The sequence below is a fragment of the Lynx rufus genome, unplaced genomic scaffold (assembly GCF_022079265.1).
Source record: "Lynx rufus isolate CCGP_SWC_20201006 ecotype Redwood Valley unplaced genomic scaffold, mLynRuf1.p SCAF_9, whole genome shotgun sequence".
Classification (NCBI taxonomy): domain Eukaryota; kingdom Metazoa; phylum Chordata; class Mammalia; order Carnivora; family Felidae; genus Lynx; species Lynx rufus.
The window spans coordinates 111,420,738-111,440,921 of NW_025814897.1; the positions used below are offsets into that span (position 1 = coordinate 111,420,738).

At 59.3% G+C, this 20,184-nt stretch overlaps 1 protein-coding gene across 1 annotated transcript; it reads left to right on the top strand.

Annotated features, from left to right (window-relative positions):
* The first annotated feature begins 5,347 nt into the window (after nucleotides 1-5,347).
* On the top strand, nucleotides 5,348-11,463 carry GAL (galanin and GMAP prepropeptide). The gene is made up of 5 exons (XM_047070368.1): nucleotides 5,348-5,428; nucleotides 6,103-6,157; nucleotides 9,446-9,532; nucleotides 9,793-9,870; nucleotides 11,393-11,463. The coding sequence occupies exons 1-5, from the start codon at nucleotides 5,348-5,350 to the stop codon at nucleotides 11,461-11,463; spliced, it is 372 nt and encodes a 123-aa protein (XP_046926324.1).
* Nucleotides 11,464-20,184: the final 8,721 nt, after the last annotated feature.

The window sequence follows — 20,184 nt, forward strand, 5'->3', positions numbered from 1 at the left end:
TCTGCCTGACCTCCATTACTCTAATGGTGACCCATTTTGTCTGCCACACACTGGGCCGTCTTCAAGATGACAAGTTGACAATGACTCCCATTGGGTCATTGCTGAGCACACAGAGCCCATTATAACGCTGGCCGTGGGACCCAGAACAGCTTGTGCGGGGAAGCAGGTGTCTGTCATCCCAGGGGCGCCGTCTCTTTGTCTGAACGCGTCCGCGGGCCCGGGGATGTCACCGCGCCCCACCACCGCCCGGCTCTGTCTGCAGCCTTCCCCGGGCCTCCCGAAGTCTCCCCGGCTAGGGGCACCGGCCACTTTCCAGGACGTAGGCAGAATCCCCTCGCCCAGGATCTGGGAGGACGCGGGGCGACCCCCAAGCGGTGTCCTGGCGAAAGCCCTCATGAATTCGAGGAGGCACGTTTGTTTCGAGTTCCTGTGTCTAAATTATCCGTCCGTTACATGGAGTCACAGTACACGTGAAGATTGCTTATGTTTGCTTACGATTTTTCTGTGAGACGCCTGGAAAAAGCGTCTTGACGCGCGGAAAGGCCACAGGACAGATATGTGGACGTTCTTGTTCCCAATGAGTTATGGGGTCAACACCCTCCCCCGCGGTTAGTGCCCAGCGTCCCCCACCACCTGGCTGCACCTGCGCCCCTCAGCCCCAGGGCTTCGCCTCCAGGAAGGTCTGGGTGCTATCGTACAGCCTGATGGCCCCGCCTAAGCCCCACCTAAGCCAGCTCCCAGGGCCGAGAACACTGTCCCCCTCAGGGCCACCTTCTCCCCACTTGCCACCTGGGTTGGGTGCTGGCTCCCTGGTCAGGCCGCTCGGCCCCAACCTGCCTGCGGCCAAGTTTTCTTTAGGATCTGGGTGGACATACGAGACTCACATGCCGCGGAGAGGGCACCTCTGTACCCGTTCACCTTATACACCTGCAGGAACGAGGCTGACTTAACGGCAAACTGTCTCTTTAATAAAGACGCTCTTACCAGAAAAACTACTGTAAAGTTTCTTTTAAAGTAGAAAAGGGGGGCGCCTGGGTGGCGCAGTCGGTTAAGCGTCCGACTTCAGCCAGGTCACGATCTCGCGGTCCGTGAGTTCGAGCCCCGCGTCGGGCTCTGGGCTGATGGCTCAGAGCCTGGAGCCTGTTTCCGATTCTGTGTCTCCCTCTCTCTCTGCCCCTCCCCCGTTCATGCTCTGTCTCTCTCTGTCCCAAAAATAAATAAATGTTGAAAAAAAAAAAATTAAAGTAGAAAAGGGAGGGGCGCCCCCGGGTGGCTCCGTCGGTGAAGCGTCAGGATCTCACGGTTTGTGGGTTCGAGCCCCGAGGCAGGCTCTGTGCTGTCAGCTCAGAGCCTGGAGCCGCTTCGGATTCTGTGTCTCCCTCTCTCTCTGCCCCTCCTCTGCTTGTGCTCTGTCTCTCTCTGTCTCTCAAAAATAAATAAATGTAAAAAAAAAATCGTTTAAGTACATAAATAAAAGTGAAGTTCAAAAGGAAACAAAAAGAGTGCATCAACCCAAATGAGAGCAGTGAGAAGCTGAACCGAACAGTCCTCATTTTCCAGCCCATGTACGGGATGGGCTTGCAGTCTTTCTTAATTAGTCCCAAGGACCCTGGTTTACAATTTCTGCTTCTCCAGACAAAAAGGCTCCTTGACGAAGTGAGCTGAGTTCAGAAGGTCACTCGACCCGCGCCAATGGCAGGGGGCGCCTCACGAGGGAGACCGGAAGGAGGCAGAAAGAAATTGGCCAAGATGCACCGGGCGCTGGGATGTCCTTGTTCTCAGAAGCAAAGTGAGCGTTCCAGAGTGACCGTGCATGCCTCCAGCGGTTGTCAAGAGATAATGGCATTTCTCAGTCAGGAGTCTGTCCAGGAGACCCCTCACCAAGTCGGGTCTCCCCAATGGCACCCCTCCTCGCCTTCCAGCAAGCCAGGGTGGGCACTCAGCACCCCAGGCGAGGGCCCTGCTCCTTCCTGCCCAACCGACTGGCCTTGACCCGAGTCCCCCAGGGCCCCTGGGTCTTTCCCCGTGCAGGCGTCCAGGCAGAGGCAAATGGCTCTCCCGCCGTGTGCACAAAGGGTCAGCACTCTAAAATGTAGGATGCCTGCCGGGTGGCATCGTGATTATCTGTCCTGTGTCTTGTTTGCTCCAGGGTCCCCAGTGACGTCAACCAACCTAATACCCGGCTTGGTGGGTGGGGAGAGGTTTGCAGCTCCCCGGTAAGTAACTGGGGCCACCAGGCACCGACAGGCCCGCGCTGCTGGGTCGGCCACTGCTGAGGACTTCGGTGGCCAGCCGGTGGCCAGCCAGGAGGGGGGAGGAGCTCAGGCCAACCTTCACCTGATGGCCTCATCCTTCCTTGGAAGCCTGGAGGAGCCACTCTCGTCCGTCCCTTGATGTCTGCGGGTGGGGGAAAGGACAGTCCGGGCCTGGCCCAAACTAAGGAAGCATTCCTGGCGTGCGCCAAGGAGAGCCTTGCTCCGGCGTGATGTCCTCGCACCTGCCACAGGACAGCCTCTTCCTCCTGCTCTGCCCGCCTGCCCACCGGTCGGCTGGTCTCGCTCTGGGTTCCCCAGACCCCCAAAGGCTCAACCACCACCTGACCCTGCTCAAAAGAGTTCTGTGTCCTGGGCCCAGGAGCCGCGAGGGACAACAGCAGGGACCCTTTCTGAGACAGCGGTGTCTGTGGGATGTGCGGGTGCCCACGGCAACCAGGCTGGAGGCCAACACGCATCCCCCCACCCCAGGAGACAGCCCAATTTCCCTGGCCGGTTTGCCCCTTTTTACCAAGACAGGACAGGGGTCACCGGACACCAGAGGCCACGAAGCCAGGCCCGCAAGCAGGCCCGCCCTCCCGCCATGAATGGCTTCTGAGGCTGAAGCCACACTCCAGCCAGGACGCACGTCTGCAGGGGAGGGGGATCCTGCTCCTTGCTCTACCTCACCCCTGCCCCAGGACCACCCAAGCGGGCCTAGCTCGGACTGAGGGCTTGCCCAGGGGTGTGTGACACGGGGGGGCCCTCCCCCTCCTTCTGCAGCGGGGGAGTGCTGCTTGTGGGTGGGGGCTTCACTCCCCTGCTTGGACCTGGGGTGGGGGGAGTGGGGGGTGGGGCCCACCACCGCAGCAATGACCCGGGCCATGGGATGTTGCGAGCTCTCCCCTACGGATTTCCGGGCTCCCCGTTCAGTATACGGGGGCTCTCAGAGGGGTGACAGAGGCTCTCCCATGGTGCAACCGCCCCAGTGGGGTGATGAAAACTTGTGGGGTGATGGGGGTTCTCTGCAGGGTGATGGGGCTCTGCAGGGGTGATGGGGGCTCTCTGCAGGGGGATGGGGGTTCTCTGCAGGGGTGATGAGGGGCTGTCTGCAGGGGTCATGGCGGCTCTGCAGGGGTGATGGGGGCTCTCTGCAGGGGGATGGGGGTTCTCTGCAGGGGTGATGAGGGGCTGTCTGCAGGGGTGATGGGGGTTCTCTGCAGGGGTGATGGGGGCTCTGCAGGGGTGATGGGGGCTTTGCAGGGGTGATGGGGGTTCTCTGCAGGGGTGATGGGAGCTCTCTGCAGGGTAATGGGTTTCTCTGCAGGGGTCATGGGGGTTCTCTGCAGGGGTCATGGGGCTCTCTACAGGGGTGATGAGGGGCTGTCTGCAGGGGTGATGGGGATTCTCTGCAGAGGTGATGGGGCTCTGCAGGGGTGATGGGGGTTCTCTGCAGGGGTGATGGGGGTTCTCTGCAGGGGTGATGGGAGTTCTCTGCAGGGGTCATCGTGGCTCTGCAGGGGTGATGAGGGGTTCTCTGCAGGGGGATGGGGGTTCTCTGCAGGGGTGATGAGGGGCTCTCTGCAGGGGTGATGGGGGTTCTCTGCAGGGGTGATGGGGGCTCTGCAGGGGTGATGGGGGCTTTGCAGGGGTGATGGGGGTTCTCTGCAGGGGTGATGGGAGCTCTCTGCAGGGTGATGGGTTTCTCTGCAGGGGTCATGGGGTGTCTCTGCAGGGGTGATGGGGCTCTCTACAGGGGTGATGAGGGGCTCTCTGCAGGGGTGATGGGGATTCTCTGCAGAGGTGAGGGGGGTTCTCTGCAGGGGTGATGGGGGTTCTCTGCAGGGGTGATGGGGCTGCAGGGGTGATGGGGGTTCTCTGCAGGGGTGATGGGGGTTCTCTGCAGGGGTGATGGGAGTTCTCTGCAGGGGTGATGGGGGCTCTGCAAGGGTGATGAGGGGCTCTCTGCAGGGGTCATCGTGGCTCTGCAGGGGTGATGAGGGGTTCTCTGCAGGGGGATGGGGGTTCTCTGCAGGGGTGATGAGGGGCTCTCTGCAGGGGTGATGGGGGTTCTCTGCAGGGGTGATGGGGGCTCTGCAGGGGTGATGGGGGCTTTGCAGGGGTGATGGGGGTTCTCTGCAGGGGTGATGGGAGCTCTCTGCAGGGTGATGGGTTTCTCTGCAGGGGTCATGGGGTGTCTCTGCAGGGGTGATGGGGCTCTCTACAGGGGTGATGAGGGGCTCTCTGCAGGGGTGATGGGGATTCTCTGCAGAGGTGATGGGGGTTCTTTGCAGGGGTGATGGGGGTTCTCTGCAGGGGTGATGGGGCTGCAGGGGTGATGGGGGTTCTCTGCAGGGGTGATGGGGGTTCTCTGCAGGGGTGATGGGGGCTCTGCAGGGTGATGGGGGTTCTCTGCAGGGGTGATGGGGGCTCTGCAGGGTGATGGGGGTTCTCTGCAGGGGTGATGGGGGTTCTGCAGGGGTGATGGGGCTCTCTACAGGGGTGATGGGGGCTCTGCAGGGGTGATGGGGGCTCTCTGTGGGGTGACAGAGGCTGTCCCGTGGGGTTTGGGGGCACTGTGCCTTCCCTGCCCCTCCAGCCACGCCGCCGAACCACTCGCAGCCTCCTCTGCGGGAGCTGAGCTACCGCCCCTCCCGCCCCCCCCCGGGGGGGGGGCACTGCAGGGGGGAGGGGCGGAAGGCGGGAACTGAGCCCCGTGACGCTGCGCGCGGCATAAATAGCGGCGGCGGCAGCCGGGGCCGCGGACACGTCGAGGAGCCCAGCCGCCGCGCGCTTCCTCCCCGCGTTCCCGAGGCCGCGCGATGCGCTGAGCGCCCCGGGCTCTGCCAGACCCGACCGACCGACCGGACGCCCGCCCCGGGACCCCGCCCCCGCTCAAGGTACGGCGCGCCCCAGGGGGTGGGGCAGCGGGAGGCGACCCCTTCCTGCGGTCTGCGGGCCGCGCCCCTCCCGCACTGGGCCCGCCCGGGGCCCTTCGCCCCTCCGCAGCCCCCCAGCCCCCCACCCCCGGCCGCCCGACGTGCGCCCCGGGGCCCCGCTGCTCGCCCCACGCCCGCCCCGCGCCTTCCTTGCAGATGCCCGGCGGCTGCGCGCTCCTGCTCGCCTGGCTGCTCTTCGCCGCGGCCCTTTCGGCCACCCCGGGGCTCGGGGCACCGGTGAGTGCGGGACGCGTCCCCCCCCACCCCGCTCCGGGGCAGGGGGCGCGGGGGCTGGGCAGCCGCCCGGGAGCGAGCGGGGCGGCCGGGGTCCTGCAGCCCAGGGCCGGGGTCCCGCGGGAGCGCTCCCCGCTCCTCCTGGGGGGTTGGGGGGGGGGGGGGCCTCTGCCGGCGCACGACCGGCTCCGGGCCAGAAACCGGTGAAAGCGGGAGGCTGCCAGCAAATCTCATTTCATTCCGTCCAGGAGCGGGCCACCCACACGTGCCCTCCACCTGGCGTGTCCTCAGTGTGGCTTAGAGGCAAGTTGGGTGCACCGCGGGTTCCGGGCGGTGGCTCCAGAGTGAATTATTTGGTGAAGCCAGCAGTCCTGTTTTCAGGTCGAATGTGGCAGATGTGGGGGCAAAGCAGGGATTTCCTGCAGCCCCGGGAAGCGTATGCCTTTTCCGGATTCCCACATCATGCGTGGAAAGCCTGGTGACCGGCCTTGAATGTGCGTCTCGCCTTAACGCACTGTTGTGTGTGTGCTTGTAAATTCCGTGCTGGTCTGAAGCACCCCCGACAGCTTGCCACCGTGGGTTACCCTGACAGAAGCTGCCCTGGGGGCTCCCGTGAGCCCCTGCAGCCTGTACCGGCCCCAGCCTGGCCATCTGACCCCCTTTTCTCCCCCCCAAAGGTGAAGGAAAAGAGAGGCTGGACCCTGAACAGCGCCGGCTACCTCCTCGGGCCACGTAAGTGACAGTGCGCGACGCGCTCCGAGGGCTCTGCTCCTCCAACGCCCGGAACCACTTGTGCTGACCCTGCCCCTGAGATCCGCGGAGCCAGCCACACTGTGATGCTGACTCTCCGGTCTCAGTCAAGGGGAAGTGGGGGCTCCGTGAGGCTGTGAGCAGGAGGGGGGGGCAGCTGATTCCAGTAGTCGCTGCGTCCACAGTGGCGCCCCTTCCCGTGCCCCAAAAGGCAGGCCCGGCCACCAACCTCCTGCTCCCCCTTTATTTCTGTCCCTCAGCAAATGGGCAGATGCCTGGGGACCTCTGACCCCATCTGCCCCTTCTCTTTGCCTTGCTCTGTCTTGAACCTTGACCCGTCCTGCGGCTTGCGGCCAGGCAGACCCTGGGCACCCTCCCCTTGCCTCGTCCACCGCCCCTTTTCCCTCAGGGCTGCCCCCGCCCCACCCCCAAACCTCACAGGGTGACCAGGGACCTGTGCATCGCCGCGCACAGCCTTGCCAGCCTCCGCTCTGGACATGTGCCCAAGCACCGTTCCTTCTGGAAGCCTCGCCCTCCTCGCCCTCCTGCCCTGCACCCCGACGTTGCCCGGGCTTCCCCAGGTCACAGCCCTTGAAGGCGGACCTTCCCTCGGGGCTCTGTTCTGGGTCCTCTCCCGAGTCCCTGCGCCTCCCTCAACACCCCCATCCTCCCTCAGCGTCACAAAGCACAGGCCGTCTTCGGCACTCAAGCCCTCTCTCTGTCGTGTTTTTGGAAGCCCCGGATGGGAACTCCCAGATGGCCCCAGGACAGTTGAAACACGCTCGCCCCGTGCCCTGCTCCAAACCTGTCCCCTCGCCTGCGGGCCCTCCCCAGCCCACTGCCATCACCAGGACCCCTCGTGGCGCCCTGCTCTCTGGGGACGGACGGTCAGCCGTCCCGTGTGGCACAGGGCAGGACTCAGAGTGTTACAGCATGACCAAAATGCCCCGTTGGGAGGCGAGTGGCGAACAGGAAGAAAGCCGAGTGTCAGCCGGGGGCCCGGTGACCCACACGTATAGGTCTCCCGGGGCGTGACTGGGGCCGGGGCTGGTGGGCAGGGGTTTGCACCCGGCTGCACGGAGAGGCATGAGATGCCCACAGCCCTCACCCCGGGCCGTAAGTGGAAACGGGTCAGCTGGTCCGAGTCCCGACGTTCCCCCAAGGGGCCTGCCGGGCGCAGTCGGCCTCAGTAGCACTTTGTCTGCTTTGAAAGCTCAAATCTGGGCGGGTGGCCGATGGCAGGGCACTTGCACCAACTTGTGGTCGCCCACCAGGGTGCCAGGCCGCCCCGGGCCTTAGCTCTGCGCCACGAATACTCCAGCTGAACCGTGAGGCCGGGGTGGGGGGCTTGCGCGTGTGGGGAACACACTAGAACCCGGGCGTGTGGCTTCGCCCGCAGCCATCAGTTCCCAGAACTTGCCAGGCTGTGGGTGGACTACTACTGAGTGTCCCGTCCTTGACGTGCCACCGTGGGGACGCGGTGTAGCTTCAGCGCCTTCACGATGCAGAGAACCCGGTGGGTCTGGAGGTGCTGGGCCTTCACACGCCCCTCGCGTGGCAGCTGCTTGTGGAGAGGCCAGTGCTCGCTCCGGGCTGTGGGACTCCTGGCAGGAACAGGGGGCGGCAGGCTGGGCCTCCAGCTGGCCCCAGCCCCGAAGAGGACAGCTCTGCGACCTGCGGGCTGCGTGTGTCCCCTCTGTCCGAGTGGCACCTGCAGATTTTAATTATCCTAAAGGAGGGGACGAGGGAAGACCTTTCACCCTCCCTCCAATCGCTTACGCACTTGCAGTTTCAAATTTGCAGGCAGGGCTGGTTTGGGGACAGCCTTAGATCTTAAAAAGAAACAGAAACAAACCCTCCCCTGTTTATGAACTGCCTTCCGCAGCAGGAAAGGAGGCGAATAACTCGGTTCCCACCAGAGCAACTAGGGAAGAGCCCGCAGGGCGCGCTTAGCTCCTAACCCCACCGTGAGAATACAGACCTCCTGCCGCAGAGGGTTGTCTGATCGCCTGGGGGATGCTTCCGGAAACACAGGCACGGAGAGGACAGAGACGAGCCAGCCGGCCGGGGCCACAGGCAGCGTCTCTGGGTGCTCTGGTCTCCGGTCAAAGGCAAGGGCAGGTCCCCGTGCGGTCCTGTCGCTGCAAGTGGGTTGGCCTCGCCTGCGGGACGGACAGACGGGCTCAAAGGGCTCGTTTCCCCGAGCCCTTTGGGACCCTGAGCTCCGTCCCTCGGGAAGCACCTCGTCTCTGTGCTTCGGGCCCGGAGGAAAGGAAGGCCGTTCACCGGAGGTCTTCGCTCGTGGTGCCTCAGAATGTTGAAACGGCGTCCGTCGGGAAGATGTGAGTCCTGAGTCAGGACCCTTTTACCATCAAGGTGGTGTCTCTGTCCAGCTGGGTCACCAGGAGGTGGACATCCAGACGGGTTCGTGGGTGCGCCCCGTTCCGCCAGCGCGGGCCGCGTCCCGGCCGCTGCTGCAGACGGCGGGGCCCTGACCCGGCTCCAGGCGCCACGCGAGGGTCGCCCTGCTTCTTCCCGCGTGTCGTGCCACGCACTCCGGACGGACTCCGGCTCTGGAGGAAGGGGTTCCTTTCGTCTGGCTCGGCCTGCTCAGCCCCCACAGCCTGCCCCCGTCGCCCCGAATCAGGCGCCTGGCCCCCCGCTGGACGCCGGGTCAGGACCTCCTGCTCTCTTCCCGAGTTTCTCAAGGGGTCGCTCTGCTCGCAGTCCCTCGTCTCACACCGCCCAGCGCACACGAGCGCGCGCGTGTGCACGCACCCTCAGCCCCCCCGCTTCCCCCTCCCTCTCCCCCTCTGCCGCTGTCCCTGGCTGTCTCTGGCCGCCTGGCTCCAGTCCGGCTGCCACAGAGGTCTTTGAAAGATAAGTCTGTTTTCAGGGACATAGGACCCCAGCCCCTGCGGTGTCCCCGAGAGACACTCGGCTCGGGCGCCGGCGCCCCTGGGACCCCCCCCCCCGGACGCTCCCCTCGCTGCACCTGCGGGCTGTGCGCCCCCTCGCTCCCCTCCTGTCTGGGTGGGCTCCCCCCTCCGGCAGAGTGCCAGCACCTGGGGGAGATCGTGCCTCTGGCCCTGGCACGAGTCCCGAGCTCCACAGAGAACCATCTTCCTGCTTCTATGGTTTCCCCCTGCCGTGGCTTTATTTTTACCGTGTGTGTTAGATTATACGCAGCCAGCGCGTCCTTCTCTGGGGCTGGGGCATGTGTGACTGTAGGGACGACGGTCAGGTGCTTTCCTCTCTGTTTGCGCACAGATGCCATTGACAACCACAGATCGTTTCAGGAGAAGCCTGGCCTCACTGGCAAACGGGAGCTCCCGCCCGAAGACGAAGCAAGGCCAGGTGAGCGAGCTGTGGGTCACATCTCCGTCCGCCACTCCCAGGGCACGCAGGCCCCTTGGCCTTGACCTGGCTCTCCCCCCGCCCCCCCCCCCCCCCCCCCCGCCGCCCTACCTCCCCGCTGTGCTGAGCAAGGCCCTGCAGGGCGGGAGGGGTCACGGCCAGTCTGTTGACTTCCAGAGGCCCAGGTCTCCGCAGACGGAGAGGTGAGGCGCAGACCACCGCGGGGCAGTTTTTGCAGATGCGGATTCTTTGTTTCCTAGGAAGCTTTGCCAGGCCGCTTTCCGAGAATGCTGTTGTGCGCACGATAATTGAGTTCCTGACTTTCTTGCGTCTCAAAGGTATGTGAAGTATTACTCATTAAAAAAAATTTTTTTAACGTTTATTTTTGAGAGAGAGAGAGAGAGAGAGAGTGCGTGTGAGCAGGGGAGGGGCAGAGAGAGAGGGAGACACAGGATCCCAAGCAGGCTCCAGGCTCCGAGCTGTCAGCACAGAGCCTGACTCGGGGCCCGAACTCACGGACTGTGAGATCATGACGTGACCTGAAGTCCGACGCTTAACCGACTGAGCCATCCAGGCGCCCCAAAATATTACCAATTTTAAAGGCCACCTCTTGGAACCCCACACACGTGAAAAACCGGCCAGAAAGGGCTCCCGTAGAATTCCCTTGGGGAGTACGTAGCTCCCCCCGCCCACATTCCCATCGCCAGTGTTGGTCGGAATTGCTGGTGGTCCCAGCACTGTCCCTGGAGAGGGACCCTCGACAGGAAGCAGGGGAGAGGGAGGCCCCAGGTCCCACTCACTCGGCTGGGGCCACACTTGGTGTCACGGCAGCAACTCCTGTACATTTTAGGGGCCACGGCCCCTTGTAGGCCATCATAAACCATCTTGTCAGCCCGGTGAATTAGTTCGCCCGTATATCCGATTCCAGTCTTTCTTTCCGCAGCCTTCCCATAGGACAGGCTGCCCTTCCGTCTGATGACCTCCATCCTAGGTCTGGTGTCTTCCGGGGATACCACATGCCACGAGGCCTCCCTGGGGGCCCGTTTCAGCCTCGCGCCTCTGCCTTGTGTGGTCACGCGGGCGACAGTGAGCAGTGACTGCCTTCATCACACAACCCCGGGGGTCACACTGCTCGCCGGAAGGCGCCAGGACAGAGGACAGAGGTGGCAGTGCCCTGGGAGCGGAGCACAGGGGACAGGGACCGGGGACAGCAGGGGACACGGTTGTCATGTTTTGCACTTTACGGTCTGTTGTGAGTTTGGCAGGACTTGGCCGGGACCAATTCCTGGGTCGTGTTTTGGTCTGTGTGCTTTCTGGCTGCGCGGGTGGCCGGGGTTGGAGGGGTTCAGGTGGGTGTGGGAGGGAGGAGGTCAGAGGCCTGCGGCTCCTTCCTGAGAACCGCCCGTGGGCAGGGGGACCGTGGAGGACGCGGCAGTCCCAGAACCCAGAACCGAGTTCGCTCCGTCGGAGCCCCGCCGAGCGCGCAGAGAGCTCCTGCCGGAGAACATCTGGTGGTGACTTTTCCAGCAAGGGGCAGACGGACTCTTCCAGGGGCTTCCCGTTCTCTGCTCCATTACGTTTCGAATTTTGTCACACGCAACTGCATTAGGGGACACCGCTTTTTATTACCCCAACGCGGATTACACGCCTTTAAATCACGGTTTAAAAAGTCTGACCGTTTCAGATGCATAAGAGGCGTGAGACTTAACGTCGGTAAAGGGTGCGGAGTGGGATGGGGTGTGCCCGATCTCGGGTGTGATCCTGGGAGACCCCTGGGGAGCGGCCACAGCAGCTCGGGCGTGTGGGCTTGGAGCGCCCGCTCTCTCTGGGGCTCTACCCAAGCGCGTTCCTTCTTTGCAGAGGCCGGGGCCCTGGGGTTCCTGCCCGACCTCCCGCCCGCAGCCTCCGCAGAAGACTGGAAACAGCCCTGAGGAAGCCCTCGGGAATATTCCTCCGCACGATGTCGCTTACGGCCAAACTCGGCCACGACGGATGGTGTTGTGCCAACTTACGTGGGGTGGCCAGTCCTGTCTTCTCTGCCCTGATGCTGTGCCGTGTTATTGCTGTTAAGATTTTTTTTTCCCGTTTGATAATTATTTTGAGTGGCAAAATAAAAGATAGCAACCGCTTTCGATGGTCATTTCCGTGTGTCTGTCTTGTCACCCCTGCCACCGGGGGGGGGGCAGGGGGGGGGTTTAAAAGATAAAGCCTGATTAGAATCCCGTGCGTCAGACGAGTTTTAAGCCCAAATTTTACCGTCCAGAGCGTCTGTGACACACCATCTCTTGTCATGGCGAGGGAACGTGTCCAGGGAGCACAGAGTTATCTCCGTTTTCGGCCGAGTACAACATAATTACGCAGGTGGGTCTGTTACCGACACAAACACAAAACAGAACCGAACCCCTGCCCGCAGGGAGCTGGTGCTTTGAGAGATGGAAACAGAAAGCCTAGGGCACCCCTGAACATGGTAGATGAGGGAATTCTCCGGTGCTGGCGAAGGTCCCGGGTGAGGGGGAGGAGGGAGACCCAGCAGGGCGACGTGGGGTTTGACAACCGTGTTGAAATCACGCGGCCGGGGTACGGAGACCGGTCAGGAGACGTGCGGGGTTCAGTGCTGCGGGAGGGACAGCTTGTGGGGAGAGCACTGCCAAAGAGGCAGGGCGGGGAGGGTCTCCGGGGCAGAAACAAAAAGGTCCCACGGAAGGTGACCAAAAGGTCTCGGAAGATCCGAGAAGAAACTGGATGGAGATCCCCAGCCTGTTACATTAAATGGCAACTCGGGACTCTTTAGCGTTTGCCAGGGCAGCTGCGTGGGCACCACCGGGGTACCCAGGCGACCCGCAGAGTCTGGAAGCCCACCGCGTCCTTCCGGCTCCCCCGGTGACTGCCACACGCAGCCACGCGTGAGAATTGCCACCTAAAGACGTGCCTGTAGGCTAGTCATCCAAGCCGCGCTGGCGGGCACAGAGCCCTCGCGTCCCTCCCGGACTCCGTGAGGCCGCCATCCCCCAGACCCCCAAGCTGGGCCCCACGGCCCCTGCCACTTCCAGGTGGTTCCACGACCCCGTCAGCCCTTCCCGCCCCTGCACGTGCCGGACTTGGACCCAGGTTGTCCTCTCCCAGCTCAGGGCGGGAACACGGCCACCAGGCCGTCTCCACGCCGGGCCGGGCCATATCCCCGCCCCTCACTATCCTCCTCCTCCTCCCTCTCTCCCATTCATTTCCCTTTTGTTCTCTCAGACTTGCGCCGGGCTCGTCAGAACCCGGGCCACCAGGCCCGACTTCAGGGCGTCCGATCCAGGAGAGCCGGGCGGGCTGTGATAAGGTCCCCTCCCTAAGGAATGTGGTAAAAAGAGATCGCAAGATAAGGGAAGGCAACGTGGCTCTGTGCATAGGTGACGTCCCTCACGACCCTGTAACGAGAGCACCCAATCCGACCGTACGTCTCTCCAAGGTACCCACATATGGGAGATGAGAAAGTAGAAAATGCATAAAAGGCTACACCCCACGGCGGTGTTCGGGGTAGTTTCTCTGAGGTACAAACCCTCTGAGCCTGTGCCGGCAGGAACAAAGTTGCTTCCTGGGAAGGAAAGCCTCGGTGTCACGACTCTCCGTGCGAGAATCCTGCTACGCTTCCGGGGCTCGTGTCCGGGATCTGGAGACAGTGCGTTTCCAACCGCTTTGCCGCCGGGGTACAAAGCTCGGAGCACCGGGACAGGCAACCTTGCCTGGGGCCAGCGGACCAGACCACTTGATCCGCAGACTAGCCCTCGCGGGGCGCCGGGGTCAGGACCCCGTGTGCGCGCGATGGAACCCGTGAGGCCCAGGAACCGGCTCCGGGAGCACAGGCTGTCAGACTGGTAAGCACCCGGTTCGTCCGTTCTGGTAGGCCTGCCCCGAGAGGCAGGAGGGGAGCCTAATCACCTCCCAGAGTTGCCTGAGCAGTTCATAAGGAATAAGGAACAAAGCTGCGACTCCGAGCCGCTGGGCGGTGGGTCGGAGTCGCCGTGTGACTGTGCGTGGGGACTTCTCTCTCATTCATTTCCTGGGTCAATGACTATGCTAATTGGAGCCAACTGTCCCTGGTTGGTCTACCTCAAATTTTGTCTCCTAGTTTTCGTGGGTGAAAAGTGATGGCTAACTTTGTCCCGTAGTTTTGATGGGTGATGGTTAAGATAGCTTTCAAAGTCTTTGGTAACCTGAAACAGTAAACTTTTGCCTGAGTGATAAATTGGGATTGAGTTCATTGGATACCTAATGAGATAGGAGGCTAAAGCGCTAATTACCAGATGTAGGTTTGTGCTTCTGATTTACTGCGAAAAAGGACTATTTGGGTCTTACAAACGTGCTTCGTGCTTTATGAAGATTTTACTGTGGAAAATCTGCTTTGTGCTTAGTTGAGACATCTAGCGTCTTAAAAAAAAAAAAAATTCTGATGTAACAGTTCACAATTGGTTACTGCTGACCTTTCACTGGAGACTAAGGTTCCTAAGAGTTAAAATTCTGCTAAATGTAATTAAGACTGATAAAAATAAGGAAAGTAAGTCTGTATGTAAAAAAGTAGGAGATAGGTAAGAAAGATATAAAAAATGAAAATACATTTATTTTTGAGAGCGAGTGTGAGCAGGGGGGGGGGGGGGGGACACAGAATCCGAAACAGGCTCCAGTCTCCGAGCTGTCAGCACAGCGCCTGATGAAAGGCCCCAACTCATGAACTTCGAGATCATGACCTGAGCTGAAGTCGGACACTTAACTGAGCCCTCCAGGCGTCCCTAAAAATGTATTTTTTGTTGAAGGTAAAAGAAAGTAATTTTGTCCTAACTGAGATGGTTGTTTGGAGTAAAAGGGCTTAGGTCGACATCTGAAAGCAAAGCAAAGTTGTAGAAGGTTTGGGGAGGGAAACCTTTAGAAAGAAATTTTATATGTGGCCAGGACGGACGAAGGTTGAAATGAATGGATTTTAAAAGTACGCTGCTCTAAGATTAAAATTCTGCTTTACTCTCTATTAAAAAGGCAAAGTTTTCTTGGATTGTTGGTATGCTTTTGATTTAAAAAAAAAAAAAAAGGTGAACAAAGGATGTTCCCCCCTTTTGTCTGCCCAAAAAGATGGGGGAAAAATATACGATTTTAACTGAAGGGCAGGACGGCAGGACAGCATGCCCTTTTGAGTTGTTTTACTCAAGCCTTGGTTGAAATTGCCCCTCCTCTGATCTAAAGGTTGGGGAGACGGTGACGTCCTCGCTGCCAGCCTCCAAATGCTCCGTACCTGTGTTCTTTCTAGCACGGGAGTGGATGCCTGGGCTGGATGAGGGCTAGATAACGACATATATAAAGGGCTTTTCCTGGGATACACAGGAGCCATCTTGCTACACTTAGCCCAGTGTCCGCCAATTTGGAAACACCTAGATACTCTAAAATGGATATCCACGTGGCTGGAACGTGTTTATGTGGGCGCTGCTGAAAAAAGGCAAGGGAGTAGACCTCGACTTTGGCCCTTTTAGCCCCTTGACGACCCATTTTATCCTTACAAAAAAGCATGGTTTTCACCAGCCTTTTAAAATATATTTGTAAAGAGGCCAAAATAAAATGACGGTGTCCTTCTACAAGCAGGGAAGGCTTACTGGGTCACGGTCAATACCCCCAAAGTCCCACAGGCAGAAAACGGCGGAATAGGAGAAATCAGGGAGACAAGGTCAGCTCTCGGAGGTAGGGTCGAGCCGGGGTAAGAGCGACTTGCTCCCAGCACCTCCCGAGACTAAGTTTTTGGCTGCCCGTCGAACAACCAGCCAAAACTCAGGGCCAGGAGCTGTGGCTTCTCCTGGCCCGCTGCGGCAAATTAAGATAAGGGACGCCTCTTCTCTTTTTCCCTTATAGACGGGCATATTCCCCAGCCAAGGCCAACACTCCTTTGGGATGCGTTCTGAAAAATCGGGTTGATCTTGATCTATAAACTCCGAAGAAAAAGCAACTCATTAATTGTCACGGGGCTGGAGGTCCTGCAGGGAGCTTCCTGTTTCCTACTGGGACCCGGCAGTTCGACCCCAAGATCCTAACTGGGACTACGACCATCTCACTGAGAAATGGTATCGCCCCCCGTTTCCAGGCTGGTGCTTTAGGGAAATTAAGGAGGTCTAAGGGTAAGCCCTTAAATTATGCTAAATTAGCCACTGTTTCACCAACACAGAAGGAGAGCCGGATGGCCTTCCTGAAGAGGTTGAGGGAGGCTCTCATTAAATATATCTCCCCTGACACCCCTGAGGCGGAGATGATTTTAAAGGACACATTTGTCACTCAGTTGGCCCCAGATATTCAGAGGAAGCTGCAAACAGGGGCAGTTGGTCTGGAAGGGACCCAGGAGGAGCTCTTACGAGCTGCCAATCGGGCACATTACAACCGAGATTAAAAACAAACAAACAAACAAAACCAGTAAGCGGGCCATAAGAAAAGTCTGAGGCCTTAGTCGTGGCCTTACGCGCTATGTCAGACCAGACTTCCCGAGGTCCTGGCCCCAAATGCCACCCACTTATGTGGCCAGTCTCACTGGAAACGAGACTGCCCTCAGAAGGGACAACAGCAGTCAAAGCCCCACCAGCCATGCCCCTTGTGTGGAGACAGTCACTGGAGGTCTGAATGCCCTCGGGGACCTCTATCTGCGAGGGCTCAGATAACCAGTGTCCCTGGCAGGGGACTGATGGGGGCCCGGGGCTCTTCGGGGTGGCTCGACTGCCTGTCGGAAGCCCGGAGCCTCAGGTAACTCTGGAAAACTCAGGTAACTAAAAGTCCGGTTCATTTCCTTCTTGGTCCCGGGGCCACCTTCTCTGTCCTCCTTTCCACTCCAGGCCAACCCTCCAAATGCAGCATGACGATGAGGGGCGTCTCCGGGAAAGTCATAACTACATTTTTCTCTCGGCCCCTGGGATGCATAGGGGGAAAACTAATTTTTTTCTCATTCTTTCTCGATAAGACCAGAGAGCCTTACTCCCTTGCTAGAAAGGGACATCATAACTAAATTGGAGACAATGGAGCCACTAACTCCAGGACAGATAAACAATGACGTGAGTTTGGGGGAATTACCGGGTATTGTAGGCTGGAGACATCAGGGTTCAGAGAATAGCTTGCCCGCCGTATCAACTATTAAAGGAGACTCCATCCCACCCACCCTCCCAAGGAAATCAGCCGGGGTCTGCCTCGTGGACACTGCCTCCTGCCCTCGGGATGGTTACCGACAGAGCAGGGCAACGACCATCACCGGGCTCACAGAACCGAAAGAGCATTCAAGTCCTGCATCGGGCCTTTCATTTAGGGAGAGAGAAAACTCGCCAAGTGGCCCAAAGGATGTTTCCTGGGAAAAACTTGCCAAGGACCGTTCAGCACGTAATATCAGCCTGTGAAGTATGTCTTAGAAACAACCTCTCAACCACAGGCCGGCAGTCAAAGAATTGGAGGCTATCGGGAAAGATCGGCAATTAGATTTCACCCCTATGCCCAGGTCAAAGGGGTTTCAACATTTGTTGGGATGGGTTGATACTCTTACTGACTGGGTGGAGGCCTTCCCCTGCAAGGCAGAAAAGGCGCAAGAAATAACACAAGGTCTGCTGTAGAAAATAACACCCGGGTTTGGCTTACCCAAAAATTTACCAGTTAACAATGGTAAACGGCTGCCGTTACGACTCTTTTTTCCAGTAGGACTCCGGGCTTACTGCGCCTCCGTTACCCGGGTTATGAGAGCGTCCCTGACATACGTTGTTTCAATATAACCGGTAATTGTCGCAGAGTCTTAGGACTGATGGATGACATTCGGGCATCATTCGGGGATCTAAATGAGATAGGCGATCTACCCTAAGGCAACAGATGCGGGCCTCGGCTCTGCCCTGACCACCTTACACCATCGGGTCAGGGAGCGATTACCTGTGAGTCCGACCACAGATGCTCACCCCTTTAAACCAGGCGATGCTGTGTGGGTGGCGGGGTGGGATGTCCAACCCCTGAACCCCTCTGGAGGGGCCCGTTCACCGTCCTTTTGTCCCCCCTCCTGCAGTAAAGGTAGACGAGGTGGATCCCTGGCTTCGCCGCAGCAGAGTGAGGCCGGCATCTCGAAACTGGGAGTCCCTTCCTGATCCATCGACGCCGCGAAAGCTGACCACACGGAAGAAGCAGCCCGCCGCTCCAGAGGCTCTGGGAGACCGCAGCCCTGCTCAGTCATTCTGGAAGCTGACTGGTCTACGCACGGCAGAAGCTTGAGGAATCACGGTCCAATGAAACAAAAGACCGTCCTTCTTTTTTTTTTTTTTTTTAACTTTTTTTAATTTTATTTTTGAGACAGAGAGAGACAGAGCATGAATGGGGGAGGGTCAGAGAGGGAGACACAGAATCTGAAGCAGGCTCCGGGCTCCGAGCTGTCAGCACAGAGCCCGATGTGGGGCTGGAACTCACGAACCGCGAGATCATGACCTGAGCTGAAGTCGGACGCTCAACCGACGGAGCCACCCAGGCGCCCCAAGAGAGAGGTTTCTGTTAGCGCTCACCTTCCCTTGGTGGATAGGATGCTTCGTTGGTACCAACACGGGGGATCAATGGCCATGGGAGGCTAGAGAATTCGATCCCTGCGAACCTTATAGCGGAACAGAATACCCCAGTCCTACGACCGGGGTTTGGTTCCTCAAAACCTCAATCGAATTGGAAAAAAAAATGCCTTGCCCGGTGGGGAAGGAAGTTCACGTCTCTGTTGGAAACTTAACACAGCTAGGCCAAAGATTTGATAACTCAACCACCCGGGAAACCCAAAGGTGGGGGGACCCCCAGATCACCTTGAGCCGGATCCCCACCCCTCGTCTAACTTTTCTCATCTCCGAGAGGCCTGGGACAATGTCGACACGCCGTCGAATGGCGGGCCCCAGGTGGACTGTTCTGGGTATGTGGGAGGACAGCCTGTATGGTACTTCCCGCAGGCTGGTCAGGGTCATGGGTGTGCCGGGGACCATCCATCCATCTTTCTTCCTGCTCCCACTTGCCAGAGGGGAACGTTTGGGGGGTCCACGTGTAGGGGGACAGGGAGACTCAAAGGAAACGAAGTGCCCCACAAACTGGCAACTGGACAGGTAACGAGTGGCCTCCCCAGCCTAGAACCCAATATTATGGCCCTGCCGCCTGGGCAGAGGACGGTCCTGGGGCCACCACATACTCCTTTACGTGCTAACCCGCATAATCAGGCTGCAGGCAGTTGTAGAAATGATAAGCAGTGAAACCGCCAGAGCTCTTCCCTTACTAGCCAAGCAGCAACGCCATCTATCAAAATGGCTCGGCCTTAGATCACCTGCTTGCTTTGGGGGGAGGAGTTCGTAGAAAGTTTAACCTGAGCCACTGCTGCCTACAGATGAGGAAGGAAAAGTCACAGAGGAGATCACCAATGGAATGAGAAAGGTTGCTCATGTCCCACTCTGGACCTGGGACGGCCGGGGCCCCGGAGAGTTATTCGGAGGATGGTTTTCAACTCTCGGGAGATTCAAAACCCTCATGGGAATTATCCTCCTGATGTGGGGAGCTTGCTTAATCCTTGCTTGCCCAGCGCCCCTGTATACGGTCCGTCTCCAGTCTCATTGAGACAATGGTCTAAAGGAAAACGGCCACGCATGTGATGTTCTGGAAATAGAAACCTCTAAACCAAGATGATGCTCTTGGACCCAAACTAGGGGGGTCGGAGCATCAAAGGGAGGGATGTGATAGAGCCCTTTCCTAAGGAGCGTGATGAGAAAAGACCTCAAGATAAGGAAGGGCAACCTGGCTATGTGCATCCGTGACATCCCGCACGACCCCGCAACTTGAGACCCATATATGGGAGACAAGGAAGTAGAAGACGCATAAAAGACTGCACCACGTCCCCGGGGATCCAGCTGCCATCTTGACCTGCGGACAATGCGTTTCCGTGCGTCTGAGGGGCTTGACCTCCTTTGCTGCAACCCCTGTCAATGGTCAGAAGTCCCCTACGTGCCTTGCTTCATTTCATGGCCCTAAATCAGGACGCTGACGTAAGAGCCTCTTGCCGAATGTGTTTGGCTGATAATCAGCTGCCTTCCGACATATTGGACGCTGACTCTCTCACTGTTCCAACTCCTAATAGATGTGGGGGCCTCTCCCTCACTCATTTACCCGGTTAATGACTATGATACTTGGAGCCAGCTGTCTCTGATGGCGGCGTAGGAGGCCGCTGGGCTCACCGCGCGTCCTGCTGATCACTTAGATTCCACCTACACCTGCCTAAATAACCCAGAAAACCACCAGAAGACTAGCAGAACGGAGTCACCGGACCCAAGCGCAGACGAGAGGCCCACGGAAGAGGGTAGGAAGGGCGGCGAGGCGGTGCGCGCTCCACGGACTGGCGGGAGGGAGCCGGGGCGGAGGGGCGGCTCGCCGGCCAAGCAGAGCCCCCGAGTCCGGCTTGCAAAAGCGGAGGGGCCTGACGGACTGTGTTCCGACAGCAAGCGCGACTTAGCGTCTGGGAGGTCATAAGTTAACAGCTCTGCTCGGAAAGCGGGAAGGCTGGAGGACAAAGGGAGGGTGAGCTGCGGAGCCCCCGGACGACAGAGCTCAGTTTGGCGGGGAACAAAGGCGCTCGCCAGCGCCATCTCCCCCGCCCATCCCCCAGCCAAAATCCC

What these genes read in the sequence shown, in the direction of transcription:
- GAL (XM_047070368.1), top strand. Translation starts at nt 5,348, where the DNA reads ATGCCCGGCGGCTGCGCGCTCCTGCTCGCCTGGCTGCTCTTCGCCGCG. An exon ending in CCCCGGGGCTCGGGGCACCG is followed by an intron (nt 5,429 to 6,102) that starts GTGAGTGCGGGA and finishes TCCCCCCCAAAG; the next exon opens with GTGAAGGAAAAGAGAGGCTG. An exon ending in GACTTTCTTGCGTCTCAAAG is followed by an intron (nt 9,871 to 11,392) that starts GTATGTGAAGTA and finishes CCTTCTTTGCAG; the next exon opens with AGGCCGGGGCCCTGGGGTTC.